This window comes from Tauraco erythrolophus, chromosome W (genome assembly GCF_009769465.1).
Source record: "Tauraco erythrolophus isolate bTauEry1 chromosome W, bTauEry1.pri, whole genome shotgun sequence".
NCBI lineage: Eukaryota > Metazoa > Chordata > Aves > Musophagiformes > Musophagidae > Tauraco > Tauraco erythrolophus.
In genome coordinates this window covers 9109007-9122260 of record NC_141497.1, presented here as the reverse complement: position 1 = coordinate 9122260, position 13254 = coordinate 9109007, and the positions used below count along the sequence as shown (strand labels likewise).

Sequence of the window (13254 nt, the reverse complement as noted above, 5' to 3'; positions counted from 1 at the left end):
AGAATGGATTGAGAGCAGCCCTGAGGAAAAGGACTTGGGAGTGCTGGTGGATGAGAAGCTCAACATGAGTCAGCAATGTGTGCTGGCAGCCCAGAAAGCCAACCGTATCCTGGGCTGCATCAAAAGAAGCGTGGCCAGCAGGTCGAGGGAGGTGATTCTGCCCCTCTACTCTGCTCTCGTGAGACCCCACCTGGAATACTGTGTTCAGCTCTGGAGTCCCCAGCACAAGAAGGACATGGACCGCTGAAGCGAGTCCAGAGGAGGGCCACAAAAATGATCCGAGGGCTGGAGCACCTCTGCTATGAGACAGGCTGAGAGAGTTGGGGCTGTTCAGCCTGCAAGAGAAGCTCCCGGGTGATCATATAGCAGCCTTCCAGTACTTAAAGGGGCCTACAGGAAAGCTGGAGAGGCACTTTTTACAAGGTGTGTAGTGACAGGACAAGGAGTAATGGCTTTAAACTGAAAGAGGCAGATTTAGATTAGATCTAAGGAAGAAATTTTTCACTCTGGGTGGTGAGGTACTGGAACAGGTTGCCCAGAGAAGTTGTGGATGCCCCATCCCTGGAAGTGTTCAAAGCCAGGTTGGATGAGGCTTTGAGCACCTGGTGTAGTGGAGGGTTTCCCTGCCCATGGCAGGGGGTTTGGAACTAGATGATCTTTGAGGTCCCTTCCAACTCTAACCATTCTATGATTCTATGATTGTAATTAGAAATTCCTTTTGTCTGTCAAATGAAATACATCCTTTTTCCTTCTGCTGTGCAGAAACTTTTCTAGTTAGAGGCAAATTTTGTTCTACAGACTGTCATGTTGGATCTTTATTTATTTATTTTAAGTACTATCTTTCCTCCTTCTTTCTCACTGGAAACAACAAAAAACCTGAAAAGAACAAAAAATTTCCACACAGCTGTGCTTAAAACAGATTAAAGAAATTAATTTAGCAGAACATAACATTTTATGGAGCAGATTAATTCTGACAGCTTCTCTTTCCACTTTTTTTTTGGGGGGGGTAACATGGTCACAGTATAACATAATAGGTATACTACAATAGAGCTAGAAAAGCCATCAGATACATAGGACTGGATTACTGTGCATTTTACTACTAAAAACATGTAGTTCTTATTGTAAAAACATTAATGTAGAGTCAGTAACAGACATCCAAACATAACAATACAGCTGTATGGTACACAAAATACTTAATTCTATTGTGACAATGTTTGACAAGAACAATGAAAATTGTATCCATTGTTACAAATATATGCATCTTTTACAGAAAATACTTACATATATCTGGATCTTTACTTTTCTTTGTTTTGTTACTAAGACTTATCTCAAATCTATTAATATCAGATGAAAGATCACTAGGGGAAAAGACAGAAAGCCTTAATTAATACTATACTTGGCCAACATTTAAACTTATTCTAAAGTTATTTCAATCCTGAGTTCTCATTATCAAGATAATTATATTAACTTATGTATACTTAGATGCATACATAAACTCTACCCTTGCGTACAGTATTTTTAAAAGCATATGCAAAGCAGTACAGCATAAAGAATCTTAAATGTAATCCAAATTTCAGGACAATTTCAGTAATTCAATAAGATTAAGACTTACTCAAAGACAAATTCTTCTGACCATACAGGGTTCTGACCTTCCCTGATATGTGTTTTTGCTACCTGGACACTGTTCAGTAGATGTTACAATATGGATTAGTAAAGTGTTTTACTGGAGCGTATGAGCTTCTTCTACATGCAAAATAAGACTGCTGACCTAAAGAAATACACAAATTTATTTTTTTTTTTTTTTTTAAAGAAAGAATAGAATTCCCTCCCCCCCCCCCCCCCCCATGTGAAGGCTTAATGTTAAGGTATAAATATTAAACACAAAATATAATTTCCTAATAGAAATAGCAGGGAACAGGAATAATGGAACAAGATTTTAAGAGACACCAGTGACAAATTAAGAGCAACTCAAATAACTTGAAATAAACCTCCAGCACCATAGTTTTAACTCATCTTATTTTTTACTTTTAAAACCAACACTACGAGACATTAAGATTTGCAAGTACTAAATTTTCTATGCATAGAAAATTGTACTGAAGTCAAAGACTTGTATCTTGAGTAAGAGCCATGGACAACACCAAACAATGCCATATTTGGTGCTTTCCTAATAGATTAGGCTCAATATGAGTCAGCAGTGTGCCCTGGCAGCTAAGAGGGCAAACTGCATTCAACAAAGCTAGTGAAAGGACTGGAAGGCATGGCCTATGAGGAGCGGCTAAGGACTCTAGGTTTGTCTAGTTCGGAGAAAGGAGGCTGAGGGTGACCTCATTGCTCTCTACAGCTTCTTGAGGAGGGAAGTGGAGAGGGAGAGGCTGATCTCTTCTCCCTGGTATCCAGTGACAGGATGTGTGGGAATGGCTCAAACTGCATCAGGGGAGATTTAGACTGACATTAAGCAGCATTTCTTTACCAAGAGAGTGGTCAAACACTGGAACAGGCTTCCTAGAGAGGTGGTCAATGCCCCATGCTTGTCAGTGTTTAAGAGGCATTTGGACAATGCCCTTAATACTATGCTTTAGCTTTGGTCAGCCCTGAAGTGGTCAGGCAGTTGGACTAGATGATCACTGTAGGTCCCTTCCAACTGAAATATTCTATTCTATTCTATTCTATTCTATTCTATTCTATTCTATTCTATTCTAAATTACAGTAGATTACATAATTTCCCGTGTTTACACACAACTGTTTTCTCCCTGTTAAAAGAAGATATTAGTCTGTACTAGAGATTCTCAAGATAATAGCACTTGGAAACTCAATTTTCTCATTTCCTTTATGCATTTTGATACAGATGATCAAAACTAACTGTTTCCTAAATAAGAATATCATAAATATTAAATAGCATCTATTTTCTATTCTATTCCTTCACAAAGCCTAACATTTTCTTTGCTTTTGGAAGTACAGAATTAGTTCAGATGATCGCTCTGTAGTTGCTTCGCTTTTGTGGCTCCCAATTTCTTCTGCCAGTTCATATATCAATTTACCCAATTTAGTTTGGTTCTTCAGAAGTATTCAATCATCTTTAATGTGACCACAGAATAATTATGCATTTCCTAAAAAACAATTGTATTCCTTTTTCTATAGACTGGTAAAACAGCTACTTCCAATATTCGTAGCATTCAAAGATACCAGGGATTCTTGATTCCTGTTATTCTCCAATCATCACTGATGTAGCCATTTATGACTATCTGTCCTTTATCTCTGAAAGAAATTCTGGCCACAACAGTACTCTCAAGAGAAAAAAAAAATTAAGCCATAATCACAGTTGATCATGTATTTGTCACTGAAAAATGAACATTAGTCATACTAGTATTTTGGTTACATGACACAAGTCTGTCAAATCTAATGAATTGTAAGAGTTAAGACAATACAAATGCTGAATTCTTGACACTTTTACTCAAATGTGGTCAGAATTAATACCTAGCAAAGCATCTGCCAAATGCCTAAAATCATTTTGGGTTTTTGTGTATTAGATATTATAAAAGTGGAAGTCATTCTAGTTGGTTTAACAAAGGTACTGCATAACTCCAAGAAAAGAAAGTACATGCAGGGTTTACTGTTGTTGAAAGGAAAGTTCTGAGATGTATCATCATCATTTTGCAACAAGGAGACAACCTCTCCCCCTTGTATCTAAATAGCTTCACCTGACGTAGACGTTTATTTGATGTTCCTGGACTGTGTTTTCTAAACTGCAAACATCTGCAGAGCCTTCATCCAGTCCTAAGAGAGAAGGGCACAAAACAGTGTAACAAAAAGTCAGATTCAGCTTCTTGCAGTAGAACAGACATGTCTAAAAAAAACCAAAAAACATTGAAGTATCTGAAGTTTTTTTTTTTAGCTTAAAAGCCAACTTGTATGCAATTCAAAGTATGAAAATTTGAATAGTGAAACAAAATTCATATCTTTCTCAGTAAAACTAAATAAAGCACTTGCAAATCTGAAAGTTTCTCTTTTAGAAATATCAGCATTACTAATGGATATACAGTGTGACCTTTATCAATTTTTCAGATTAGTCATATGAATTAAATAAAAATGGTATATAAAATGAAGCAAGACTTGGCTGCTTCTGAGAAATAACAGTCAACAAGTCAAACCATTCTGATCATTCTCTCCTCTATTTTTATATTGCAGTGGTATTTTACTCCATATGCTTCAAAAACAAAGCTGCAATAACAGAAAAACAATGAAAAGTATAATTTACACCCCCATTACCTCTGCTCACAAATACATAAAGTGGAGCAGATACTTTGAAGGTGGAAGATATGCTACAGCCTCATTCTCATGTTTCCACACCCACTGCTCCCAAATTTTGTAAGCTCTTTGAAGCACAAAATTTAGGCTTTGACTAACGTTCATAAGGGTGTAGTTCAAAAATCTGCTACTTACTCTTAAAGTACAATTTAATAATACCATTAAAGAATAAACATTTTCAGTCTTACCCTTTATTACCTTCCACATTAAATACAGGTACATTCTATATTGCAGCTATTCTCAGTAAATCACTTGGGAGTAAAGTTTTAGTGTTCAAAGCCATCCACAAAGGAACAACTGTCAACTATGCATCACATTTTTATCAGCTTGCTTTCTTATTCAATAAGGAAAAGCAAATAAATAACCATAGAACCTACTAAATACTCTAAATTAATCTAAATATTTCTAGATACAAAGCCATCTTTATTCCCTCTCCTAACAGGAAAATTTATCCCCTTAAATACCAAAGTTTACAGCAGTAAGTATGAGCAATGCACCATAATATGCACAATGACACTAGCATAGAGGCTACACTCTACATTACATTCACTTAATGGTTTGTACAACCTCAGACAACATGCAATCCATTGGACAGCTGCTTTGATATTTATATTACATGAAATCCATCAAGTTTTCTTTAGTATACCAACAAACTATTCTTCTGTGAAATGTTACAAGGTACAGACGGCTGTAACTTCTGAGAACAGAAGTATCAGTAAAACATCTGACTTGCCCGAAACAGAATAACTTTATAAAAAAAATCCCAGTTGTGGGAAAATGACTGAAATTGGAGGGGAATGGGAGAATATTGTTCCCCAGAATTCAGCTAATATTAGAGCAGCTCTGACATGAAGCACAGCTGCTGCTCCCAGGAACAAACAAGGCCAATATCCTTGAAATGGGGAGTAGAGTGGTACGGAGGTATCACGGCTCATCCCTGTTATCAGGGATGAGAGGCGCCTGTAAAGATAACCATAAAATGCCATCAAGGGAAGTGAATCACAACCGCTGCCTCAGCAGTGATGGCGAAATTGTGTCCTTCAGCTACTAAATCACACCTCCACCCGCCTCCGAGCTGCGACCACCCCTCAAACGAGCAATTTACACCAATCCTAATTTGTGAACACTCCTCACGAGAGAAATTTACACCAATCCTAATAAAAGTTATGTATGACTAGAGTCACTCGAGCTCCACCTAAAATATGAAAAAGTATAAAATGGCAGCAAACAAAGGGGATGTTAGGGAGAAGCCCCCCCCCATTGGAACGTCTGGGATCAGTCGATGGGCTGAACCCTCTTCTCCCCCCATAGGGACGCCTATTGGGTAAGAACTCTGTGTTATGTGCACTTAATTAATTACTTACTAACATCTTGCTAGCTATTTAATATTATCACTGATCAGTAATAGTCTTATGTTATCACTGCAGTATTTCAATTAAAGTTGTTTTTGTAGTCAGTCACTATCACCGGCTATCCTCGAACCTGTATTCTGTCACAATAAATATATATGTAAGTTTCCGGAAACTTTTGAATTATTATAAGGAGTTGGCCCATAGTTACTACTAGTGACGATCCCTAATAAGTGGGCGAATCACCCTCCGATTCACTGGGCTGCCAAGGGAAGGCAGGGGGAATCGGACCCAAGGGTCTCGCCTAACTTGGGAGCTGGTATACTGGCCAATTACCTCCTGTTCGTCTATTAGTGACGGATCCCACGATAAACCAGACGAACCACCCTCCGATTCACTGAGCTGCCAGGGAAGGCAGGGGGATCGGACCCAAGGGTCTCGCCTGACTTGGGCTGATAGACTGGTCTTTTGACCTCAAAACGTGACACCAGTATTCTGTATAAACACAGTGAACGGCTTAAGTGTTAAGTAAATCTAAACCAAAGCAGATTATATCAAATGTTCAGAAAACAGGACAGGATATTCTGCCTCCTACACATTCTTAAATAAAATCAAACACATAGCTTAACTTCTGACACAACAGGTATATTTCAGAGCTCTGGATACCAAAATAACTTAATGAATAAGAACATTGTCACATCTTCCATATGCTCTTCTGTGGTGAGTGACTTTTGGAGAATTAGACTCCATTCCTACAATTCTTAATCAGAAAACATTAACTGCTAGAGAGCTAATAACTAAATGATGCCACTGTAAAACAAAAAAACTCTCTTTTTTTCATGCAAGATCAGGGCCTAAGACTATAAACACTGACCAATTTATGGAGACAAATAACTGTAAAAGGCTCAATAGATTTTGATTTGGTGGGCATACCTGCATTAGCATTTTAGTTCATATCAGGAACGTGCTCTTGAAGCAAAACTCCCACTTAACATGCTCTGGTTCGTTACATGGAAGAGCATTGGAGAGCAAACAATTTTTTTTGACTGAACTACTCCAAAAGATATTCTCCAGGAATATCTAATTGAAGCTCAGTCCATGGGACCAGACTAAAACTTGTCCAAAGTAAAATCTCTGAAGCACAGGTAATGTAGGTGCTGGATCCTCAGCACCAACCATTTCCCTTACAGATCTGATACATTGCATGGTAATATTTGCTAATGTAGACATAGCCACCATCTGTGGCATGCTTGCTTTCTATTAGAGAAGGATAATATCATTAAACCCTACAAACAAAAAATTACTTTCAAAATTATATTTACCAACAAAAGCTCTCACCTGTGCTTGTTCTGGAGTTTCTCCTGCAAAGTAAAAGATATAATGCTCTTCACTGAAGTGCTGAACTACTATCTAAAACAGTTTGGCCTTAAAAACAAAAAAAAAACAAAAATAGCATCATCACACTTGAAAACAGGAAAACCCCAACAAGAAAAGTTTCTACATGCTTCAAAAGTGCATTTTGGTTTGAATGAATTATGTAATTTCAAGAAAATTGCACTGCAGTTCACTATTGTTTCAGAATATTTAAGAAACTCAGAACAGTTGCATTGAATATGCATAAACACTGACAGTTGAGGCAAAATACACCTGATAACATAAAAGACTTTAATGCGGACTATTTCCCACAAACATTTTAAATGATGCACGGTTCAGCATTAGTTCCCAACCAATTAATCATGCATTATGGATTTGTTGTTTTAGTAGTTCAGTTAACTATATTAACATAAGGAATTCCTTATCTGAAAGTGTTCCACAGCTCTCACAAGCAATAAAACGTGTATTAGATCACTACTAATCATTGAACATGTGTGACATAAACTTCTAAAGCTTTAAATGCAATTATAACTCTTCACCATTTTATGTATCTACACTAATTTGTCAAGAAGTATCAAAAATTTTGTACTGTTACATTACAAGCTAAATTGCACACTTGTTTCATGGTCTTCCACATTATGTTCAGGGAATTTAGCTCTCCCAACACAGGGTTACATGAAGAATCTTATTTCACTTCAAATGATGTTTCAGTCTTCCCTTCCCCTCATCCATTGCTTGGGGAAATACTGGCATGGCATTTTGTGGCCTTGCCCACGGAGGATTGGGGAGAGGGAGAGACAAGAAGTAGCCAGGTCAGGGGCTACTTAAATCATTGTCACCAAAGAAAACACAGCTACAGCCCTCACTACTTCCGAGAAAAGGGAAAAGATAGTTTTTAACCACCTACTTAAAATATAAGAGGAATTTTGTTTCAGCTACAGTTCTTCACCAAGAGCTTTCCTAAGCAGGTGCAACCATACATCTTCTTCTACTTACACTTTTAGTGTTACTTATCATCCAACTACATTTTAACCACAGTACAGTTTCTAGAAGCTGCTTAACAGTCACCATTAACCAAAATGTTCCTTGTTTACAGTCTACACAAAGCTTCATGCATAATTGCCAACTCACATGAGGAACTTTTTTTTTAAATGGTACTCTCATATCTATGGCTCCTCATTCCAATAGTTGCATAGATTTTTTTCAAAATGATTAAGAAGTGCATAAAAATCAGATGGTGCACGAACACCAGATCTTTGCAGCTTAAGAAATGCCACTAATTTTAAACATCTATCTTCACATTATCTCTGTGAAAAGACTTACAGTTGATTAAATATTTTTAATAAATATTAGATGCATGGAATAACCAGAGCTTCTGTTTAATGCATTTTTTCTATCTGTTATAAAAGTAATAACATTTGTAGGAGTAAATGCATCTTTTTCTTCTATATCACACAGGACTCTACATTTTTTTGTAATTAACAACGAAAAAAAGATGTGACCTCTTTCATCTTAGTTACCATGATGATACCAAAGCCTTATCTATTTGCATGCTTCGCAGCTTTGCTGTGTGTTTTAAGGACAAGTTTGATGTATTAAAAGTGCCTTTTTGTGAGAAGATATACAAACAGTAAAGATAGTAGGCGCCTGAGAAGATGGACAATTGAAGATAGTAGCTACTTTGGAATGTTAACAAGCAGATGTACCAACTAAGACCGTAGCTTCCCCAAGATAAGTTAAGAACAAGCCAAATATGGATAAATGACCTTGGATGAAGACCAAAGGACACAGGGAAATTGAGTCGGTGGTCACGAAAGCATCCCTCTGACTCAATTAAGGACAGGGAGCATACATGAAAATATGTAAATAAATTATGAGAAGCATCTTAAATATGTATACAAATTCCTGGAAATCTTATGATATGCATAGGTATCACAATAAAAGCTTTGTAATTTAAGCCTTAGACAGACACATAAGTAGGAATTATCTCCCGTGTCCCAGCACTGCAATAAAGAATGCCTGTCTTCTAAAACGTCAAAACAAGTCTTAGAGGGTTTTCCTCTGCCAACTTTTACGGTATCAGTGATATCAGAAAGTATTTGATTCTCAACTTCTTTGCCAATAATCACATTACTTGCAGTTGACATATTTTGAATAATCAAAATTAGTACAGTAAATGAAACTGAAAATTATCTCTGAATCTAATTATCTTGCAAAAATAATTTGTGAAATGTTTGCTTATATGAACTAACTTACTGCTGTAATGTTGGTCTAATCTGATTCTTACTGATTCTTAAATAGAAAAGCACTGATAAGTTATCTAACTAATTTAGCTTTATAATACTTATCAACAAAAGAATGCAGATCTTTTGGAATTGACAAAATTCTTGATCTTATCAATTCTTGGTTCAATAGGATTAAAACCCTCAATACAGTTGCTTCGTAATATTTTTAATGTCTGTAATATGAAATGCGGAACAATTAATATACAATATTGAAAAATGACAACACAAAAGGCCAAATCATTATCACATCATATTACATGAGAAAATCTTAAGACTAAGTTCTACAATTTCTTACTAGAAGTTGTTTATGAACAGCTGCTAGCAATCAAGTTGCCATGGCTTAACAAGTTACCATTATCAATTACATCTGTCTATGTATGCTCTTGTAATCTACATCAACTATGGAATAAATTCATATGAACCAAGAGTCACAATGCTTTCATTTCGTAAGCACAAAAGCTAAAAAACACACGTGGACAATTATCAGGGCTCAGGTGTCAAAAGCAAGTTTACTGTGCCAGGCCAACTTGTTCATTAGTGACATATTGTCTGTAGCTTGTATATGCCTCAAACTAGTAGTTAACTGTCCTGCTACATGTACAAGAATTAAAAGCCAGTGCCCTACCTGCCAAATAAACTGTCATGTACTCCATAGACTGAACACACACTAAGGTCTATTAATCCTTTAGGTTTTGTGGCTCGTTTCTCACTTTCAAAATAAATAAGCTGGGCATCATTTCCCCCAATATAAAGTACAAGTTTTTCCATCTCTTTCCTTTACCTGTAGGGAAAGCAAGTAAGAAGTTACAATATTGTTTTTAAAAAAGTGTAAATTTTGTAAATGAAGAAAAGGAGGGCAGTAAGATTTTGTCAAATACAAAAAACAATGTACAGTTAATCACACTTAAGCAATAACATCAGTATACATACACAATTTTTTGCAGCATGTAGCTAAAACCAGACCCTCTTCACAGATCAAGTACAATTTTAGATGGTTCTCTAAATATTTTTATTAATCTCAACAGGATTAAGCAAGTGCATATGAGCTCCGTTCATATCAGTGGGAAGACTGTGTCTATACAGTTTGCAAATATGTGTGATGCTGTAAGTGATCCAATTTATTATGGCTATTTTAATTAAGAAATAGATTTCTTTTGACATGAGAAAATTCTTCCTAAACTCTAATCAACTGATCAGCATAACAGATTGCATCACAATATTTTAAATCAGAATGACTGAAGAATAGAAATGGGAATACAATGCATACAAACTTGGATCACAACCATGCCCAAAACAAACTTATATCAAAAATTTAGACCAGTTCCACATGTTTCAGAAAAAACATTAAAAAAAAAATTGGAAATTTAAATGTCAAGGTTTGTTGGAAGACACATTAGATTTATTAGTAAATGTAGATTTAGCTACTGACTAAACAAAAAATCACTCATTGTTTAATGTCCTCTGAATTATAGCTGATAAGGAACTTTCTGCAGCTAATCCATACATAAACCACAGTACCTTTTAGAAAAACATTCAGCCTTAATTTTCAATTTGATCACCATAGATCCACCATAGCCCTTCATAAACAAGCACTAGTACTGTTTTGGAAATCTAACATTAACATCCATTATTATACTCTACTAGATGGAAGAGTGATTTTATTAATTTCTGTTCTGTATGCAGCTATGTGCATCTCTCCACACCTACTTAGTATTCCTGCTTGCACATTTAAAGTATCTCATTATCCCTTTTAGGTAAAGATTTTCACTTCAAGTTCATCTCAGTTGATTCCTCACCCTACCACATCCCTCTACACCTTCTCTCAGCATTAGCACTCTCAAGAGAAGAGATGCATTCCTTGCTTGTTCAGAGGATCTAGTTTTTCTTTCCTTCGAATGCGTCTTTTAAATTTGGCTATATTTAAATGCTTACCTTCTTTCTTTTCACCTTTACTTTTGCTTGCTATCCAGATCACTATCTGTTACTTATTGGTTTAGCTACTGTCTTTGCCATATGCAGAAATGTTATTATTTTTTAATTTTATTTTTTTTTAAATCAACTTTAGTGAAAACAGAAAAACTAAAATCATAATACTTGGAAAGGGATTAGTTTCCTCGTAACTTCAATCTTGCTCAATAGTAATTCTTCAGGGATATATTGAAATGAGTCAAGCAGCTTTTAATCCAATTATTCTATGCTATGTTAACTGTGTCAGTGTTAGAACCTTAAAAAAGTCCCGATGTACCTTGTACACCAGATATACATTTTAAATTAAACATTACCTAACTTGGAATAAGAAAATTAAACCAGCTCTGGTCTCCAATGAATGTACTGATTTACATTAATCCAGCTCTCTTTAACCCATGTGATCAGCTTAAATTTAAACAAGTTGTGTATTAAATATGAATACATTTTATGAAAATGTACTTCATTTAATGATCTGAATGTTACCTTTGATAAAAACTTAATTTTTGTGCTGTTTCTGATTTTTTCAGCAAGAACTGCCAATCAACATCTTTATATTGTGTGTCATTTTATGTATTATGTCTTCTATTTATGTACTTCTTAAGGAAAAATAACCTTTCATACCCTTTACAGGCTTTCTACCACCTTTTGCTCACTTCAATTTTGGCTCCACTAGTACCAGTACTACACAAAATATTTATCCATATCTGCATGTCTTAGAAAAAAAAAAATTCATAGAGGCAAACAGAACTCACTTTTTTTCAGAATATCCTTTTTTGACAATATTTTTATAAAAAGCATCCTTTGTTTTGTGACGAATTGTATTGTAGATTTGTTTTCCATCCATTGTATCATTAAGCACTTGTTCTTGATGCTGGTAAACAGGAAGAAATCAACATTTTTTTAAGCTCAGAAATCACTGTGAAGCAATTGCACACTATGAAGCTGCAACCGAAATTTTTTGAATGCTACTGATTCTTTATTATTATTCTCTCATATGTCTTAACAAACTAATATTTAATACCTTTGCCAGAAATGTAATATAACTATTATTGTGGAATTATTAGGATAGAATTATGAGAAGAAAATAAGGTTTAAATACAGACCAACTTTCACAAAGTAATATCTGTATTTATTTAACACTAAATAGAAGCAGCATCTTTCACAGTGATTTATGCAAAATTTACACAAGTTTTTAAAGATTATTTAGCTTCTGTCTTCTACCAAGGCTTTCGGAACTGAGTAATTAAGGATAAACTCTGGATCAACAAGAATGGTGCAGATCACTATTAAAACTGAATGATTAACACACAAAATTGCATAGTCCCTCATTAATCTTATTAGCACTCATGTCCTAAATGAATATCATTCTAACAAAAAACAATAGGAGAAAGTAGAAACAGGAAATAGAAAAAGGATAAATTCACATAGAAAACTAAGATCTGGAAATGTAAATACCAAGCTAGAATGGTCAAAAGCCGAGCCAAGTTTGACCTTACCGAGTCAGTTGATCAGCAAAAGTTCTTTAGTCATAAGAAAACATGAAAAGCAAAACTGTCAAGCAGTGAGAATAGTATTGAGATGAAGTGATATATGCACTGGCTCCATACTAAATACTCTACTTTTCTCCCTTCCCCCCATATATCTATAAGAATTATGGCTTTGAACAACATGACAAAGGCAAGATGAAAAACATTTCAGTAATAGGAATTACAGGACTCACAATGGAAGCAATATCCAAATTTTTACTAACTCAAGATAATCTCCATAACATAGCTATGAAAGAAACAATGTACAAAAACAACAGCTCTAGTGAAAATGCTTTAAATTTCAAATTAGAAACAGGAAGTCTATTAGATTGAACTGAATAGTACACAAGACTTCTGAAATTTTTTTCTTCAAAAACAGAGCATGACAGTATGTGGGAGAAAGACACACCAAAATGTAATTACACCAACATAATTTTTTTTTTAACA

The 13254-nt window shown here is 35.4% G+C and overlaps 1 protein-coding gene across 1 annotated transcript in view; it reads right to left on the bottom strand.

The window, feature by feature from the left end:
- LOC147526202 (ras GTPase-activating protein 1-like) overlaps nt 1-13254 on the bottom strand; it is a 179984-nt gene that overhangs the window by 54810 nt on the left and 111920 nt on the right. The window contains 12 exon segments of the mRNA XM_086630192.1: nt 1282-1358; nt 1613-1688; nt 1691-1729; nt 1732-1768; nt 3699-3747; nt 3749-3774; nt 6993-7066; nt 7069-7079; nt 9939-10056; nt 10059-10094; nt 11876-11877; nt 12034-12152. Coding sequence (XP_086486318.1) covers nt 1282-1358; nt 1613-1688; nt 1691-1729; nt 1732-1768; nt 3699-3747; nt 3749-3774; nt 6993-7066; nt 7069-7079; nt 9939-10056; nt 10059-10094; nt 11876-11877; nt 12034-12152 — 664 coding nt within the window.